At 38.0% G+C, this 20195-nt stretch overlaps 3 protein-coding genes across 4 annotated transcripts; 2 read left to right on the top strand and 1 right to left on the bottom strand.

Moving 5' to 3' along the window:
- Nucleotides 1-221: 221 nt before the first annotated feature.
- cd2bp2 (CD2 (cytoplasmic tail) binding protein 2) lies at nt 222-4513 on the bottom strand. The gene is made up of 7 exons (XM_039825054.1): nt 4365-4513; nt 4025-4103; nt 2872-3004; nt 2368-2525; nt 1704-2286; nt 1535-1620; nt 222-516 (listed from the first exon to the last, which is right to left on the bottom strand). Exons 2-7 carry the CDS (start codon nt 4097-4099, stop codon nt 406-408), a joined length of 1146 nt encoding a protein of 381 aa, XP_039680988.1. The 5' UTR covers nt 4100-4103; nt 4365-4513; the 3' UTR covers nt 222-405.
- A 246-nt stretch (nt 4514-4759) lies between these two features.
- On the top strand, nt 4760-8867 carry pheta2 (PH domain containing endocytic trafficking adaptor 2). 2 transcript variants are annotated; one of them, XM_039825056.1, is made up of 4 exons: nt 4760-5432; nt 6540-6628; nt 6744-7061; nt 7429-8867. In XM_039825056.1, exons 2-4 carry the CDS (start codon nt 6548-6550, stop codon nt 7756-7758), a joined length of 729 nt encoding a protein of 242 aa, XP_039680990.1. In that variant the 5' UTR covers nt 4760-5432; nt 6540-6547; the 3' UTR covers nt 7759-8867. The 2 variants fall into 2 exon arrangements, with proteins under 2 accessions (XP_039680990.1, XP_039680989.1); XM_039825055.1 differs by having other exon boundaries at nt 4784-5432; nt 6744-7047.
- Nucleotides 8868-13873: 5006 nt separating this feature from the next.
- On the top strand, nt 13874-18690 carry mylpfa (myosin light chain, phosphorylatable, fast skeletal muscle a). The gene is made up of 7 exons (XM_039825057.1): nt 13874-14015; nt 14668-14766; nt 16095-16170; nt 16258-16362; nt 16913-16991; nt 17094-17142; nt 17849-18690. The coding sequence occupies exons 1-7, from the start codon at nt 14013-14015 to the stop codon at nt 17948-17950; spliced, it is 513 nt and encodes a 170-aa protein (XP_039680991.1). The 5' UTR covers nt 13874-14012; the 3' UTR covers nt 17951-18690.
- The last annotated feature ends 1505 nt before the right edge of the window (nt 18691-20195 follow it).

Here is a 20195-nt window from a genome sequence, read left to right as displayed (position 1 = left end):
TTTGGAAAAATTTAGAATTGAGCAAGTACCTAAGCTACTACAGTAATATATTTTCCTCTCAACAGTAACACAATATTGAAAATAATTATATTAAATGTCAAGTGGAATTGCCATGTAAACTTCACTAAATTATCAGAATTAAATCTGTTCTCTTCTCAACGAGCCTTAAAATAAACCCACAGTGGGATTTGGTTCTAAGAAAAACAATAACAAGAAACAAATGGCTGATAGCAACACCACATACATCAGTTATTTATTTAAAAACAATATACAGAAAACAAAGCCCCTGTTAAAATGATAAATTTGCCAGCAAAGCCCTGGGTGAAAAGATTGAAGGATTGAGGGCAAAACATGACTGCTGAGAGTGATCGTGATGGTTGTGATTCATTTACTGCTGGACATAAATCATGTAAACAGCTCAAAGTCGAGTCTCTTTGAGTTGTAGAACTGAGCTCCATCCTGGTCGACCCTTTTGCAGTAAACACCAGTGCTGAAATAGCCTTCATCCACCCAACCCTGAAAAACAGACAAGAAGAAGATTAAATCCCACCTTGCCAGATTGAGGTTAAAGGTAGAACCAGCCTGCAGCCTAATAATATAGTAAACATAATGGGATTTACTTCTAAGTTTGCATTAGTATACAGGAGAAAAACAGAAAAAAAAGGGTAAATGCCTTAATAAAGTTGCTATTTAATTTATCAATATTAGTACAAGTAATAAGTACGATGATTATACAATTTAAAATAGACATTAATTTCTATTATAACGATGAGCATAACAAACCTGAACTGTGTCCCAATTCTATACTTGAAAACATCACAATTAAACAAGTGTTTTTTAAGAATGTACACCTTTCTATATTTTAGTTCTAAGCCCTTGTTAAAATTATAACCTACAATTTTCTATTATTATTTTTTACTATTACAATTTTCTCTTTCTTCCTCATTAATGTGTGATTGAGAGAATAAGCAGGGTGCCAATTCCATACTACATATTGTTTACAATAAACATTCTGTTGAGCAACACGTTTGACAACACATTTGAAAATTGCCACAATCAATTATACACAAGGATATCAATACACATACTAAATTTGCTTAGTTTTTGATTGTGCTGTTGTTTGACAATATTGTCACACAAGCAAATTCTCGGTTTGGTACGTTTGTGGATGTCATAATCAGTCATCATAGTATTCAGGTATGGACCAAATTAACTGCACTGAAACCAGCATAAAGTGGTGTTGGAAATTTAAACACATACTTGATTCATCACGTCAACTTATACTAGCTTTGTCACCCATCATCACCCTGACTGCTACCACCAAGTTTGATCGGATAAGTTTTAACATGTGCTTACAAAACCAGAATGTCAAAACAAAAGCAAAGACTTGGATCTGATGTCATAGCCTAATCTGTTCCATATAGATCCATTATATCAAAAGAAAACCATACAATACCAGTTGTATACTGTATCACAAACTCAAGAACTGCTTTTGTTGAAGAACCTTTGATTTTAAGTTGATAGAAGAGAATACCTGCATCTGCTGACTGGTGAAAGGGCCGAAAACCTCTGAATCATCCTTATTTTCCCATTTGTACTCCCACATGACTTCATCACTCACTGAGAAGAAGACAAAACTGGATTAAACAAAACAAAATCGTTGTACTATTGAAGGGAAATGTATACAAGTAACACTAAGCAACCTTTTTCGTCTTCTTCCCTCTCTGATCTGCCTGTATGAGTCTCGTCAAATTTATCTGCGAACATGTCAAGTTCATCTTCTTCATCACTATCACCAACGGGTTTCTTCCCCACAGCTGGTCGCTTGCTCTTCATGCTCTTCATCATATAGGCCAATTTTTCATATGTTTGCTGATATATCTCAAACATCCCAGATCCAACCAATCTGTCAGCTAGTGCTGTGAGCCTGTCGAGCTTTTCTGTATCCCTTTTGGTCTCCTCCGTGGGTTCACTCTGTTCCCTCAGCTTCCCCTTCTTCCTTCCTCCAAGGCCTCCTAGCCGACGGAGTGCTTTGGCAACTGTCTCCCCAGGTAGCAACAGTTCGACCACAGCTTCAGTGAGCTGGTGCTGCGTGTAGGATGCCAGCGGGTCCTCTGCAGGCTCCATCTCCTCCTCTTCTTCTTCTTCTTCATTGTTTTCTCCACCTGCCTGCTTCTCTTCTCTCTGTTTCTCTTCCTCAGCCTCATCCTCATCCCCAGCTCTGCGTTTCCGTTTGGCTCCGAGACCTTTCTTCTTTTGTTTGTAAGGTTGTTCTTTTATTCTCACCTAGAAGAAGTAACTTATATTATTGCACATTCCTTGAAAAGTTTTTAGACATGAAGCAAAAGTCCCTTAAAATACAATTACCCAGTCAATGTTGTCGAGCCAATTGTCTCTAATCTGTTCTTCCTTTTTGATGAAATAGTTTCCCTCGGAGTCAAAGTATCCTTCCTGCATCTCCTCATCCAGGTTGAAAGGTGTAATAGAAACTCCCTCGTCATAGTCAATTGTGGCTCCCTCTTGGCCTGAAAACATAGTTGGCATGGTCTCAGGTAACATGATCATTGACACTTCATGTTTATGCAACAACACTATCTTGCCACACTCAAAGGCATTTGTATGTAGCAGAAGTGGACAAAAAATATTCAGTGTCAAAGAATTCAGCCTCTTGTTAAGAGCTTGCTTCCTTAACACTTGAAAACAAATGTATACTTGTGAAGAATATGTAAATATATACTCAAAAGTGTATGTGCCCTTTTGTATATTCAATAAGTGTATATTTAAAATAATATGTCATATCAAAGTAAACAAGACCGGCTCTCTGCCATCTATCACTTCACAGTTACAGTTCAAATAATAAACAAGACATACCTTCCACGTCATCATTGGCAAGAATATCATATTTGTTGCTGCTTTTTGTTTCTTCCCCTTCATCCTCTTCATCACTGTCAAGGGAATGTTTGCCCTTAAACCTGGAGCCTGGTCCACTCACAACCTCACAAATCTGGTTCAACAGTAGATGAAAAAAAAAGGAAAATATTACATACATCATATAACATTAAAAGTAATACAGGCAGGCATCCCTTTTCTTACTAGTTTAGTCAGTTATGTCCATGTCCTGACAACATTGTCATTGATTTAGCTGACAAACTCCTCGTTTGAGATAATTTCACTTACATGGCAATCAAGCAGAGCTTAAGAAGTCACAGGTGCAATTGTGCAATAAGCTCAATCATCACTGGACCAACGGAAATCCAGTGATGACTTGGGTGCTGTTTGTTTTATAAAAAGGTATTTCTTCACCTGTGACCATTCAGTTGTCAAATTATATGGTTGCAGTGGTGAAATGTAACCAAGTAAACTAAATATGAGGTACTTGTACTTTACTTGAGCATTTCCAATGAATTCTACTTTATACTGTTACTCCACTACATCTCAGAGGAAAATATTGTACTTTTTACTCCACTACATTTGTCTGACAGCTTTAGTTGATTTTTAGGTTACAATTTGTCAAACCTTTCCTGTCAAACTATGTATCTCCAAATTTGGCGTTTTTTCCAATGAAATGAAGGATGAAGTGTTCGTTTTGAGAAAATCATCCTACTTCTTAAGCTAATTAAACTTTTTTTAAAACCTCTTAGATAAGTTGGAAAATGCATCACCACAAAGCTGAAAACATATGATCTTATAGAATATGATGCATTGTTGTAAATGAAACTACCCAACAAAATGAGTTAGAATTAGTACAACCTTAGATATCTACAGCAGTAAATGCACCATAAACTGCGCCATACTTTTCATTTCGCTGATACTAATTACATACTTTTACTTAAATGCAGGTTTTGAACGCAGGACTTTTACTTATGCTGGAATATTTTCAGTGTGGTAAAGGATCTGAATACTTCTTCCACCAATGGTTGTATAGTTAGTTACATCTTGAAGCCCTTACTGACTGACCAGTGATCTAATTAGATGTCCCGTTTCTGAAACAATGTAAACGGGACAGTGCTAACATTGAGGTTACCTTTTTGTTTGGTAGGTCTTCATCCAGCTCTAACACCCCGTCCCCGTCCTCAAATGTTACTTTCCTCTTCGGCATGGTGCTACGGAAGGCAAGACATTGACTCTTTTATTCCTCAAATGCAACTACTAGCGAGTGACTTTATAACACTTTTACTGAGTAGATTATTGTAACGTCGTGAATATGAGCGGTTACCACAGAGCTCATGTTAGCTTTGTTGCTACAAATGTTAGCCAACAACAGCGCATGCAAAACAAATAATGCAGTTATCACAGTCCAAACTCTAGCTAGTTAGAGGTAATATTACATGTAGTTAACTGATACAGTGTAACCTGTAGATTACCTTGGTGTGAAATTATACAAACAAGGCGAAAAAACTGATATTTAGCTGGGAAATGTGCCAAAACTTGATAAAAAAATAATTCAAGCGACGTTCGTTTTCGTTTCTTCTTCGCTTGTTTTCTTCTTCTCCTCTCTTTTTAGGTCTGTGCTGGCTGGCAAACAGTAATACCGTATTACTAATACGGCGCATTACCGCCGCCACCTGGTGAGGAGTGTAGAGAGGATTATAGACGATATGTTCGAATCACATTGAACTGCAGTGTTCTCCACAGCACTTGATGCAGACTGTGTGGAGACATCCTGCACAGTATAAAAAAGGCCCTGTAAATCTCTTCACCTGGGACTCTTTTAGATTATGAATTCCTTGAGGATTAAAAGGATGAGTGTGTATCAAAAATAGATTCAACAAGCAAAGAAATGTAGCAGCACTTTAAAAAAAGTTATGTAATTATTTTTTTAATTGATACAAAACTTTCTTTTTATTTAGAGATTAATAAAGAGAGACAGATTCGGCCATGAATGTCATACACAAGTTATATCTGAAAAAGAAGCTGTGGCCTACATCCCCCTGAAGAAACCACCTAAAGGACATGTGCTCTACACAACACCAGAGATTAAAATAAAAGTCACCTGAAAAGAAGACAAAAAAATAACACAAATGCAGAAGTGAGAGAGGCAAATACATCAGACCTCGAACTCCACAAGCATCCTGTGTCTCGCTTCCAGGTAGCAGTTCTCATCAGTGACTGCTTGGTTCAGCTGATCCACCAGCTCAGGGCAGACTCAAGCAGAGAGGAGAGAGAGAATATAATATGTCAGGATTGTGTTACCAGGAAGTGGGTCGAGTTATTTATATTTCAACACTCGTCCTCTTGTACCCGAGGGAGAACCAGTGGTATAGTAACCTGAAACTATATATTCAAACATTGTCTGGTTCTGGATGCATCAAACAATTGGCTTCATGTTTGGGAACTCTAAGGACCAAGGAGAAGAGATCTGTACATGTAAATAATGTGGAGACTGTGTGGAAGGGTAAAGTGACCCTGTGAGGGACTCAACATTGGCAGAGGTAAGTCTGAGTCACGGTTTTCTATTCTGTCACTGCTGTCTGAGTCACTATACAAGTAAATTATACGGAAGGCACACAAGACATGTTTTATTGGTATTACCTTGGCTTTATTACTGTTATTGTCATTATCACTAATAAATGCATATTATTTGACTGTAGTTCTATTAATTCAGTACATGTGGAGTAACAGTATGGTCCCGGTTTTTAGTTCACTGGGTAACACTGACACTTTTAAACCTCAAGTGCATTCTCCTAATAATAATAATAATAATAATAAAGAACTACTGAAGTGAACTTAACAGGAAAATGAAAACTTATTTGTGATTCCTCTTTAAAATCAGCTTGCTTTGATGATTTTAATCAATGTTTTGCTGAAGAAAAATCCTGGATTAATGCATTTCTGTAATATGTTCCAGTCTACATCAAGCGACTTTGAGTCCATGAAAAGCGCTATATAAATTCAATTTATTATTATTATTATTATTATCATACAGTTTTCATTATAAAAACCCAATGGTGAATAAAGTATCCATATCTTTTACTCAAGTAAAAGTATATGTTTAAATGACAAAATATTCCATCATAAGTAGCAAAAGTGCAGAAGTACAAGCAAAATGTACTTTAAGGATCAAAAGTAATGCTAAAAAGTGGCCTCTGTCTGATGCATCAATATGTAAGAAGTATTTTTGTTGTAGTAGCCGGTCAAGATGGGGCTAGTTTTTCTTCTTTATATACAGTTTCCAGCAGTTCTAAACCTAGGGGTGGGGCCCCTCTAAAGGGTCACAAGATAAATCTAAAGGGGTTGAGAGATAATTTTACCTCTTTGGGGCTCGGGCAAATATTCAGACAAAACCATTCCAAAGGGAGAAACATCTCTTTGGTGGAACTCAAAACAAATCATACACATCTGAAACATGACAAGGGGTCTCACATGTGAGCATAATTGGAGGATATTAAAGATCTACTGAATTGAGCTTAAGAGAAAAATGATTATGGTGTGTAGTTACAGTAAAATCATGTCGCTATATCTGGAATATGTTCTACAGCTATACATTTCATGCAGTTTTTAGTATATTTTACATTCTTAATGTAAATACTCTTCTTCAGGTTTTGGGATGAAGCTCCATGAGAAGATTTTGACACATTACCTTTCATGCACCTCTCCTGTAGATAAAGAGGGATATCTCTACAAAAAGGTCTGGATAAACATTAAACACACACAGCATGAAATAACTGAATCTTAAGTACTCATTTCCATATGATAGCAAATAAGCAAATAATTCTGCTTTATTTTGACATTTGTATTTATAGAAAGAGAGAAATGCCACCTACCAGCGGCGTTGGTTTGTCCTGAAGGCAAACCTGCTTTTCTACCAGGATCGTCCAGCTGACCGACACCTGCTGGGTGTCATTGTGCTGGAGGGGTGTGCCGTCCGGCACTCGGAGCCTGATGGACAGTTTGCTTTTTCCCTGGTGTTTGAAGGGCCAGGACTCAAAACCTACAGATTTGCAGCAGGGGATGGTCAGACTCAAGAGAGCTGGGTTAAAGCTTTGCTCTCAGCCAGCCACTGTTACCTCTCCCTGCTGGTGAGAGACTTGGGGAGGCAGTATGAAGGTGTGTTATGTGGTGTACGTTTTTTATTGTCTTTTCTAGGCTATTATTCTAGGCAGTTTCTGGTGCTATCCAGATACGCCAGCAGCCAGTAAGCTTATCACATAACTTGTATAGATTCAACAATCAAGGAATAAGATACCTTAATAGTGGGGCTGGTAGATTCATTTTGTTGCCCGTTTCCTCCTGTATTGCTAGATAATCAGCTGCTGATTGTACCCAAACAAGAGAGCGGTATCAATCTTCTAACTCTGCCAGAAAATTAGCGTATTTTCCCAAAATGCCAAACTATTCCTCTGCAAAAGGTGTTACATATATACATTTTCTATAATTAATTATTATTAATAACCTATGTTTTCACAATGTCCTGTTTTCCATCTGCAGAAGCTAAACAGCAACAAGGCTCTGGTGAATCCCGTCCCAGCTCCTCTGTCAGTGCTCTCAAACAGTCCACCCCCAACTTCCTCTTCCCTGTGCAAGGGCCAACAGCAGTGGTCCGGGTGGGGAGAAGCTTCAGTGCCGGGACTGTTTTACAGGCACCATCAATACCCACTAAAGTGGTGGCGAAAAAGTCCCCAAAACTGTGGCCCAGGAGAAATGCTCACGTCACACCACTTAATGGACCGGCACCTTTGTATGGGGAATGGCCTTTGGTGGATTTTGATCCACTTGAGGACTTTAGCAAACTTCATGATTATTATGGCCAGGAAGTGAAGAAAGCCAGAGAGGAATGGCTGAGGAGTCGACGAGCAGAAGAGGAACACAGTGATGGAGATCTCATCGACCTGGGGTGAAAGAAAACCTGAGAGTTAGAGACCATTTAAGAGGAACTGAGATGAAGTGTTTCATGTAAAAAAGGAACTGAACCTTAAGTATCTAACTGTATTTAACAACAGAGAGTTTGAGGCCCAGACACTTGTACATGTGCTAAATGTTCCTCCATTTCATATGCTGAGTTTAAATCATTTCTGTTAGATTTGTTTTACAGAAAGCTATAATTTTCCTGAGCCAAACGGCCTTAAATTGTCTATGGGAGGCAACAAAGAACAAGCAAGGAAGCAAGAGTGCGGGTACTACATTGTCTGCACATCTGCACCTTTTAGACACAAAGCAGTGTGTCAGTAGGTCTATTTCACAGCATTTTGACTAACGTAACAATGTCCGCGTTTTATTTAAGTGTCTAAGTAAGCCATGACAGTGTAACAGTGAGCCAGCATGCACAATAACAGGACCCTGAAACTGAAGCAGCTAAATGAAAAAAAAAAAAAAAGCTATTATTAATTGTTAGAGTTACACTTGTGATTTACGTGCTGTGACATGAAAAACGCCCATTCCTTGTTTGTTTACTGCCTTCTAATCGCAACCTGCCAACCTGCCAACCTGCCACTAAGCGGTTATTCACGTGGTGCAATTATTAAGTTCATCCATGGCATAAAAAGGCTTCAGGAAGCAGTATTAAGCAAAGATTATTCATTGCATGAAAACAATTTATTGATCTGTAGCCCTATGATACAAACACAAACATGACTTTCATATACTAGTTCAGATCATAAAGGTTTCAAACTAAAAAACTTTTTTTTTACTGGAAGAATTACAAGGACACATTAAAATGTCCTCCATGAAAAAGGTGGTTCTATCCTTGTTTGTTCTGCTAACCTGCACACCTGCTGCTAATTGCAGTGAATATATTCCTATACAGTCCCCTGAGCAGTTTGGTATTCAAATGGCAGAGAAAGGTTGTTTGATGCAGTATTAAGCAAAGAGTATTATATATTTTTCATTGCATGAAAAATAAAATTGGTCTGTTGACTTCTACTTAATAATCAATTAGTTGGCATACTCAGTCATGCAAATTATATAAAATAAGATGCTGCTGATAAAAAACAATGCAAAGAAATGACATTTCAAATTTTAGTCCAGATTGTGAAATTTGATCAAATATAGAAACTGTTTGATAGAATTATAGGTAAATATATGGAAATAAGCACAAGATGTCATGTGGGTGAGTGCGAGGCAACAAGGATAGGAAACACATGCAGACATTGCAAGCAAACAGCAATAGTTCAGGGGTTTATTGCAAATGTGAAAATACATAAGCTTACTGGCATGTCCAAACAGAAGTAGCATTAAGTCCACAGGGTAGTTAAAAGGGCAGATAAAAGTGCAGGCAGGTACAGGTAACAGGGTACCAGTTGCAGGTCCAAGATAACAGAGGCTCAAAAGCAATAAAACAAAGCAATATTGACAATTTGGCAACTGGCTGGGGAAAAGGGGCTGGTACTGCAGAGCTAATGAGGCAAAGTGGGAGCAGGTGGGCAGGAAAGGTCAGGTGACAGGAATGGCTGAAAGGTGAGTGGCTGGATGGGAGTCAGAAGATTGGGACAGGTGGGAAAGTCTGAGGGCATCTAGTGGACAGGTACAGACTGGCCAGAGAATGTCTAATAAGGAGTGAACTTCCACTCTCGGGAAAATTCCGGGTTGGTACAATGGGGCTTAATAGGGAGTGAGATAGGGAGTGAACAGGCTCTCCATAGACAGGCTCTGGACTGGCAATAAAGGTAGGAAGGGAATGTAGCTGAGATGGACAGAGAGGAAGAATGTGACCCGAGAAGTTTCCATTTCATATAAACAGGCCTTTTGCCCTGCAGATATTTTGACTTGTCATAGAAGGGGAAAGCACAGGTGTTACCAATAACATTGACGATGGCTCCATACCATTCAAGTGTCCCAGTAAGCCATTGCAGTGTGACATTGTGCCAGCATGCACAATACGTTACAAATTATTATTTTGTCTAACCATAAAGCTACTTTTAAGAAGACATTTGTGGAAAACACAGAGAACACTGGCAAACAAATCACTAAGCATCAGCCACTATATGACAGTCAGTGGACGATGGTAAACAGCAGAGGGCGCTGCAGGCACAGTGTGCTGCAGTGGAACACCTGATTTATCTATGGTGTAAGCAGTGTGGTTGAGTCAGAAATAGCACAGTGAATTATGGAAGTATGCAAGGGACATAAATAATGCAGCTGGTGTTAAAACTGACAGGTTAAATATTTTTTGGGGAAATTAAGTGCTTTTAATTGAGTCATTCACTCATTTACTTGGATCACTACAACATGTCTGTCTGTAATTTCCATTGAATCCACTGGGTTAATAAGACAAGGCAACATCAACAGAGAATCAACAACCATACATGACAGAATATAATATAGCGTAAAACAAAAGCATCATATGAAAGCATAATTTGGGATATTGATAGAGGAGATCAAGTGCATATTCAAGAAAGTGCCAAAGTTTAATAAGCTTTATAATTAAATTGTTCATTCAGCCAACTCTGAGTTCAGGGCAACCAGACTGAAAAAGCAAAAGTTGACATTTGACCTGCCCTAAATTTATAATTTACTGTATGGTGATTCATGTAGCACAATCATATGGAGTCAAATAACAAAACAGGGCAAACTGAGGCTGGTAGGTATATACACGCCAGAGTATAACATATACAACCCTGTCGTCTGACATGTCACGGAAGTTCCATGAGGCCTCCATAGAACAAGCTGGGAGCTTCTGCACATTCCTGTGCCTACAGACAGACATACCAATCAACTAATAAGTGATATATGGCTTCAGAGGAGCGTGGCGAATGTGTCACGTTACAGAATCGTCCCCCTGAAATGTCGTCATATCTGTATGTAAACACTTCCTCTCAATAGCAGCGTGTAAACACATTGTGAAGGGAGACATTTTTTGTCTTTCTTTTTTTTTTTTTTACAACTGTTGTAAAGTCAGTTAACTGCAGAAGCTGACATGTCGGTGAAAAGTTTAAGATTACACAGCTTATTCTCAATGATAACTGACTCATAAAAATGAGTGGGCCAAATGTTATTTCAATAAAAAAGATATTTAGGAGTTTAGAAAGAGAGCTATTATTTCTTATTTATTTCTAAATGCAGGACAGATTAAATAAAATATTACAAAGTGACTTTATGTTTCATAGAACAAATTAGCTTTATGCCTAAAATCTTGTCACACAAAGAAAAGGCAGAACATTTAGAGTTTTTGCTATTATATTGATTATTTATTATCATTATTATTAATGATTTCAAGTGCCATAAGTACAGAATGTAAAATGACTTCAAGGAATATGACAAACCAGAAAAACAGCTGAAGTTGTTCCAACGAAGGTAGACATAATATGCAATAAATTATTATCATATTAAATATAAATTATTTAGGCAGTAAACTCATGTGAAACCCAATTGCTAGCAGACAAACCTTTAAACATTATTTAAATGTCATAATCATCTCTTGATCTATCCACAAATGCTTTACTATAAAGTCAGTGTCTCCTGAATTGCTGAACATAATGCCTAATGTTTCCCTTAATTTTCTGGATTAGGGTACACTCTGATTAAATGAACCTTAAATTACATTTCAGGCTTGAATATGATCTTTCAAAGATCACATTCTGTTGTTTCACCCTTTAAAATGACTGCTTCCAAAAACATTCTACCATCATTTTAATATGAAAAGTTTAAGGGACATTTTAAAGTTTCAATTTAAGGGATTTTGTTTCATATTGAAAGTAAAGCCAAAGTGCAAAAAACATATCATGGCGTCAATCTATCAGTCTAAACCTTCACCTCTTCAACGTGCTGTGTGACATATTTCATTCCTGTGACAAGGTGGTGATAATCAAGTGAACCTGCGGTCAAAGATCAACAGAAACACAAGGGGAGGTCTGGGGCTCTGGATGTCCTGAACACACAATGTGTGTGTCTAATCCAAATTACTGCATGAGTGAAAACCAGTGAGGAACAGAGACATGACTCATGATTGAGAGATCAGTGGAAACACAAACAATCACGACCAGAGAGCTGAGAGAGGCTGCAAAAATAAAGTCCTCCAATAGAAAAGATTAACTAAGTTATTAATGAAATGAAAACAGATCATCTCTGAGGTAAATTTGGATATGACACCTGAAAAAACTAATGAAGAAAAGCATTTTGTTCTCAGGGCCCGGCGCATTGGCAGACTGTCCGGTTTATTTAGCTATTTTGGTCGCCCTCAGCTGCCCCTTTATGCACTTATGGAAATGTCGGCTGCCATCACTCTGCCAAGTAATCCCCGTATATATTTTAGGGGGAGGAATGGTGGGTATAGACGGCGCAAGAGGGGGGGCGAGGGGGCAAACAGGTGGGAAAGTGTTCATGACTAAGGCCAATCAACAAACACACACCTTTGTGCTGAAGAGAAAGCAGGACTGCAGCCAGGGGTTAATGGGGCTTTCACTTGCTTTCAAACTAAAATAAACAAAACAGGAAACAGACACAAGACACCCACATTAACATAAATCACTACCCAGTTTCAACGAGAAATGAGTTCTGCTCATAATAAATATTAGAATTTGACTTAAGTATTACCTTTATACTTCTACTCTATGACATTTTAGAAGCAAATATACTTTTTACTAGTTGAAAGTTCCACATTGAGAACCCCTGGGCTAAACTACCAAACTGTAAGAATAAATAAAATAAAAATGCCAGTAACATTTTGCTGATCATACTGTACTTTTGCTTAAGTAGGAGTTTAAACGCATAACTTTTGCTTGTATTGGAGTATTTTTATTTATTTATTGTTGTAGTGGGTTACATTTACTTAAAACCGTACTTCCTCCATTGCTTCTGTATCATATAGCACACAAGATATTTTTATTTCACTTTTTTTTTTGGAGTGTCTTCTAAATTAGGGATTTAACCCTGATGATGATTATGAGTAGTAATAGTAGTTGATTAACATTCTTATTCATCGCAGTTCATTCAAACTTGAAATAGTATTATATTATAATAATATAATATTGAACGGTGAGATTGTCGGATAGTAAAATGTGTTGTTTTTTTACACCCTTTTAAAAGTATTCACACCTGAAATTATAATTATACTTTATTGTCATTGATTAAATTAATGAATTATGTCAATACTCCTAATTCATCATGATAGAGTTGAACAAAAAAGTTGTTAAAAAAGGAAGGAAAAATGAATAAATACAATTACAGTATGTAATACATACTTGTACATACATACAGTTCTGTGTGAGAATTACTTTCTATTTTATTCATTATTATTATTATTATTATTATTATTATTATTATTATTATTATTTCTATTTCAGTTATTTTAAATATTGCCTTGTGCAGATTTTCAAAGACAAACGAGAAATATTTGTTCTTCCATATTGTTTGTTGTGTGAAGAGATATTTTAATGAGATGCTATTTTGGAATGAGCTTAATGCCATAATACATAATTGGTGTTACTAAAGAGTCCCTGCCATCATAACCTCTATGGGAAAATCCTAAATTTAACATTAACATCATATCAACTTTAAATAAGCGAGCGGAGCTGTGCACATACAGGGTAATGGCTTCATCAGTTGCTGATCTTATAGAATGCCTGCATCTCAGTCCGTAATATAGCAATGGACATCACAAACCAAAAATAAAGTCAGCGAGTAGCTGCTGTGCCTCTCTGCAGGCAGATGGAGGTGGACAGAAGGAGGGTGGACAGACAGTGTCCAGTGGTCCAACAAGCATCTATGTCCCGAATGTCCTTATTAGTCCACGTGAGACTGCAAACCTGCAGCATGGTCCCTCAGCTATCAGGTTTACTTAATTCCAAGACTCCTGGGTCTATTTCTAAACTCCTGTAAAGTGATACGCTTCCCCGCCATTCTGTCTCCTTCACTTTTGCCATCAGTTTATCCTTGACCATCCTCTCTCTCCTCTCCCTCTCTCTATCTTTCCCTCTGACCCTCCCTCTCTTTTTTATCCCCATCCAAACTTGAAGCTGTGGCTAAAGTTAGATTGGCCGGCAGAGGGGTATATAAGCCCCCGGGGATGTTGGTACAACGCGGCTTCACACTATCTTCTCCTTCTTGATCAGCCAAACCTCCACTCATACCGTCTCAAGATGGTGAGTACTTCACACATCTCTGGCACTCTTCTGGTGGAAATATCTACAGGGGAATCAACCCAACCTTATGGATTAACTCAGCTTATTGATGCATTTAAAAAAAAAAGTTTGAAATAATATTAACAAAAAAGATGGGAACATTTGTCATCACTTCCAGTTTATGAAGTGATTTTGGACATTTTTCTTGTGGATTTGTTTTGGATAATTGCAGTTCTTGGTAATGTAGTTTTAAGGATGCTTGGCTATTAATGTTTTGTTAAATTTTGTTTTACATAATGCACTTCAGATTGCATGCCAAACTCAAACATCTAGAGGGTCAAATTAAAGAGAAGGATTTAAAAAAAAAAAAAAGTTTTCCTGCTAACAAATGCATATTGGTAGTCAGATCAAAATAGTCTTAACTAACGTGAGGATTGCACCTGAATGTGTAGGATCCGCTAAAGCAGTAAACAATGCAAATGAAAGAAGTTCATAAAGAGAAACCATTCGTTTTGGTGGATAGATGCAAGTATACATCACTTAATCTTAAGGGGTCATAAGCTAAAAAGGTTGGGAACATTTGCCTGTACAACACTCAGTAGCATCATCATGAGTTTTTAGCCAAAATCTAACTGACTTACCTAAATATTTCACTCTTGTGTTTGTCCTCCAGGCACCAAAGAAGGCAAAGAGGAGGGCAGGAGGAGGAGATAGCGGCTCCTCCAATGTGTTCTCCATGTTTGAGCAGAGCCAGATTCAGGAGTACAAAGAGGTGAGGTTTGTCCATGCAGCCACACAGCAATACTCCCTCCTTTTTTCTACTGTATGAGCATCATTCATGGCAGCCTCAGCAAGCATTTAACAACTTCTGGTTAATAATCAATAGATAGACCTCATGAGCCTAAGATTCCAAATTGAAGCTGGTGTAATTTAAGTTCAATTTCTTGGAGCCGGTAACCAAAATTAGACTTTGGTTAGCAGTTCCCGGATCCATTTTCATAGCTGTTGCTATTTCGCGTGCACCCCCTCTACTCCCCTGACAATTTAATCATCATGGGAATGTCATTAGGAGGAGCTCTGAAATTTCTGTCACCATCTGAAGCTTTCCACATTTTGTTCACCTTTGACCTCCCCAACCAGCTGTCACTCAGACCTCTCCTTAATGCAGAAGGCTGCGAGGCTAAGCAGAACAACAGGCCCTCGATAGGCGTATTGTATCACAGAACAGAACTTAAACTTCAGTTTTATGTGTTCAATCTCAAAATGAGTTTAAAGGTGATAAGACAGAGCAATAAGACCAAAAAGCAAAAGGAGAAAGTGTAAAAGTAAGGCATGAAGGGCGTGTGTTGGAGTTCAGTAAGGTCAAGGAGATTTTACAAGGATGTGCTGCCAATAGATTGGATAATGATGGTGTCAGGGTTTTCAATGTGTTGTGAAGGGATATGTGCTGCGAATAGGAAACATGCTTCGTGTGATAAGTGATACGGACATCTTGAGTGCAACTTTGGGAATGTATGACATGATGATTAGGGTGATCTTAGCACATTGCACTAATGGAAAGATAGCGGGGGGGGGGGGGTTGTGTGTATGTGTGTGTGTGTGTGTGTGTGTGTGTGTGTGTGTGTGTGTGTGTGAAAGGGAGAGTAGGAAGGTCAGGGATGTGGCATGAGATGAGAGTTCAAGTTCATGTCCAAGAGGTTATCTTAAGTTTCATAGATGTAAGTCGCCCAGCAGGGTGAACAGATCAGACAGCTGTTCCCTAATGATACTTTCCTAAATTAACATGTAAGAAAAGACTTTGCCTACTTTACGCAACAGCCCCCCACCCCACCCCTAAGGCCACTACAATTTCCGGGTGCAGCCTTTTTCTTGCACAATATCCTCTAACAACATTTGTAAAGCACTGTGTCAGAGATACTAGTCAGCTGCCACTTTAATGGACAAAGTGATGACAGAGGACTCCATAAGAGTATAAAGAGGTCTCACCCTGTCCATCCACACAGCCCATCTTTCCATCTGTCCTAACCCTAACCCAACCCTAACCCTAACCCTAAGTGCTTTCTTCAAGTAATAAACACAGTCTGCTTCTCTTCTTTGTAGGCTTTCACAATCATTGACCAGAACAGAGATGGTATCATCAGCAAAGATGACCTGAGGGACGTGCTGGCTTCAATGGGTGAGTGGTGGTGTGATAAATCTACAGTAGAAAAGCATGGGTTTCATGATGTCTTGTACTAATCCGATTTTTTTGGGGGCTGTTCAGGCCAGCTGAACGTGAAGAATGAGGAGCTGGAGGCCATGATCAAGGAGGCCAGCGGCCCCATCAACTTCACCGTCTTCCTCACCATGTTCGGAGAGAAGCTGAAGGGTGGGTGTCTAATTTTCATCAACTGTTGCTCCCAAATTGTTTTTACGTTATTTACATTACACTGAAGTTAACTAAATTATCTACAGTCATCAGTCACCTTAGTATAGCTAGTCAGATACTGTACTTCAGTACACTTTGGCTGTACTTATACTTGAGTATTTCAATTTCATGCTACTTTATACCTTGACTACATTCCAGAGGGAAAACTTTTACTTTTTATTCAATTGTATTCACAGTAATAGTTACTTTTAAGATTTTATATATAAAGCACATGGTTAGTTGATAACATATTATGCATTGTTAAAGATTAAAGTACCCAACAGTGTATGAAGTAGTTTAAAACTACCAACTACAACATTAAATATCAATACATCAATGATAATGATCCAATAATATAATAACAACATAACACTGATTCAGGCTGTTCTGTATAATGAGTACTTTTACTTTTGATACTTTAAGTACACATTGTTGCTTATGCTTTTACTTTATATTTTGAATGCTTTTCCCACCACTGTCAACTAGCCTGTCCTGTTCATGTCTTCCCCAGGTGCTGACCCTGAGGACGTTATTCTTACCGCCTTCAAAGTCCTGGACCCAGAGGCTACTGGAAGCATCAAGAAGGAATTGTGAGCTTTTAAAAAAATATATATTTTAATGTTCAACATGCTTGTCCAAATAGGATCAATTCAGATTTTGACTCCCAAAATGTGCCTGTTTGCTTATTCTAGCCTTGAGGAGCTCCTGACCACTCAGTGCGACAGGTTCTCAAAGGAGGAGGTAAAATCACCAACCTGTTAGAGGAATACTGTATGTTTTTGGCAGACTGGCTCGTTGGTCTAATATTTTCCATATCCTGAAGTGCTACTAGTCAGCCAATCATCCACCTGCAACACATAGATTTGCTTTTGTGAGTTTATTTAACAGTCATAGAAATATTGAATTAATTAAAAATAATTTACAAAAGAAAAGGAAAACAACAAAGCATGGGATCCATGTGGGGTATACATTTCTTGATCAACTGCCTTTATGTCTATATTGTCTTTAACTTAATATTATCGTGACTATGAAAGTGTCCTCGTTGTTTGCAGATACGATGATCCATTTCTCTAATTTTCTGGAGGGTCTCTCCCCCTTATTCCATTGGGAAAATGTCTTTTTTTTTCAACAAATGTATGTCCCCTACTATCCAGCCATTACTGAGAGGTTTCAGTATAATATTTGAACACAAGATTATTAGTTGTCAAAACCTTAAAGGTTAACCTGGGCTAAAATCTAAACATATTTTTTAAGTAACTTCCTTTAAAGTGTGAGCTGTCTCAACTTATATTTTTAATTATTTCAATTTCAATTTCAATTATTTTTAACGACAAAACTTGACCAATGGACCAGTATCTCAAAAACATGGTGCATTCCTTTAAGGAACATCAGTAAGATAGTACCTCTCCGGCCATGCTGAATTTCCAACGCTCATTTTCCCCCTCAGATTAAGAACATGTGGGCCGCCTTCCCCCCAGATGTTGCTGGCAACGTGGACTACAAGAACATCTGCTATGTCATCACACACGGAGAGGAGAAGGAGGAGTAAAGACAAAGCTAGAAGACAAGAAAGACAGCAATCCCTTTGCAATTCTGCCTTCCCTGCCCTTTTCTTTCCTCCTCTTCCTTCTTCGCTTAGCTCTTGTGTAAACCCATGTGCTCAGCCGTTCATATTCAAACCAAAGACTTGTCACACTGACACGAGGGGGCTGATGCACATGGGGTGTCTATGTTTGCTTATGGTGAATAGGGGTGATTTTTAATAAAATGATCCTGTAACATTATCTCCATCAACAAACTTTTCTCAAAAACCTTCTTTCTTTGCAACCATCTTCTGTCTTCTCACCTCTATATTTCTGTCAGCTCTGTCACTTCCACCTTCGAGGTGTTTGTGTAAATGAAATGTGTCCCTCTGCTTCCCTCAGTATCTGAGCAGAAGACAGGTTTTCTATTGGAAAGGGGGGCACAGAAATATATGAGGACCTCATTCCAAATTTTGAAGATGTCCTCTTGAAAAAAGGTGAGAGGAGGGAGAGCATTTGCAGGTTAGAAAAAAATAAGTTGCCTCCTTAAGGACTTTTTCCTTGAAAAGTGAAAGAAAAAAGACTGAAGGAGTGGAGAGAAAGGGCCGAAAGAAAACATTCAAGTCTTCGATTTTTTTCCCTTCGCTCCTTCCTGCAACCATTAAATCATCTTTTTTTCCCATAAGCTGAACTCTTCCTAGCCTTTCCTCTGTAATGAATAAAAGGGACAAACTGTGAATAAAACCTCTTTCCTTTTGTAAAAGAATGTCTCTGTTCAGTGGCTCTGTGGGAGAAAACAAATATCAAAATCCCTCATGAATACATATGGAGTGACATCTAGTGGGGCGTCTTTACATCTGCATGTACAAATTGGAGCCTGAAAGTTAAATCTAATCCACATAGATCAGCACCTAATATATATGTCTGCACTAAATAAATGCCCAAACCATGTATATTATAGATAGCTGGCTTTCCCATGTAAAAAAATACGGTTATTTAAATCTAGCCAAATTTATGCTTCCAAGAATATAATCAACAGTTACATAAGCAAACATGCAACATGATACTACTACACACTATGAAGATGAATCACAATAGACAAAAGAACATCCTCCACATTTCAATAGGACAAACGCCAAGAAAGAAAAAAACACACGATGATGTAATATATTATGGTTTATTACTCATCACAAATGTCATTATCAATTAAATACATCAGTTGTAGATCTGAAGGAATGAATTCAATTAGCTATGATTTTATTTCACTTTCGCCAGAGAGAGTGACAATGTAAACTTAAAAACACAAAAGACATAACGGCAAGGGGAGAAAAAACAGCTGAAACACTTCTTTCAATATTTGCATTAGTGGGTATTCATTCCCAATCAACTGTAATCAAAAATGACAATTTCAGGATCAATGCAGAAATGCACAAAGGACCTGATAGAAATGGATTTCTTGATTTGTCAAGAAGACAAGTTAGAGAGATTATTAATTTGATCACGGCATCTTGAGCCCTCTGAAATACAAGAAATAACAAGAGCTGCGAGGACATATTGATCATAATATATTGTACCCCACAGGCATGAAAGCGTGCTCAGAAAAAGACATACTGAAGCACAAAATTCTTATTTCCCATGGCACCAATCTAAACATCACGATGAGAGGTGAAATCAGTGCTTCTGTCACCACACGCCATCAACAGTCATGATGGAGGATAGTTTGCATAGATCTGTTCAGGTTATCCTCACTAACACTACACTAATCTGTGCCTATGAATGCACTGGCGTCAAAATAGAGGGAGGGAGTGTGGTATTTATATATTTAAATGACAGCCATGTGAAGACCTGAAATAAGTGAAAAACAACAAATATACAGGACATGTTGGCTACAATTACAGAAAAGTCCCTCTAATCCTTAACTACAAAAACAGTACAGTTAGAGAGCAATGTTTCTTGCCATCAAATGGTTTTATACTAACTACCTGGCACTATTCATCGTATACTGATGGGGTTCAGTGCAGTTTAATGTATGCATAAATATGTTACAGTACAGACACTGAGTGTAAATAGGTTAGGGAGTTAGTCCATAAGTCATCATGAATGTTACAACACAATTTGGTGAGACAGACATACTCAAGATCTTAAATTAAAGAACTATTCAAAGCTCCTAAATCACCTCTTAGTATTATATATTACAGTACGATTAAGACCTTCAACTCCCAGAAATTCTGTCTGAATCACTCGTCTTACTGTTTATTCTGTCGGAGGCCC

This window comes from Perca fluviatilis, chromosome 15 (assembly GCF_010015445.1).
Source record: "Perca fluviatilis chromosome 15, GENO_Pfluv_1.0, whole genome shotgun sequence".
Lineage (NCBI taxonomy): Eukaryota > Metazoa > Chordata > Actinopteri > Perciformes > Percidae > Perca > Perca fluviatilis.
The sequence above is the reverse complement of the archived record's forward strand: the minus strand, read 5'-3'. Positions and strand labels throughout refer to the sequence as shown.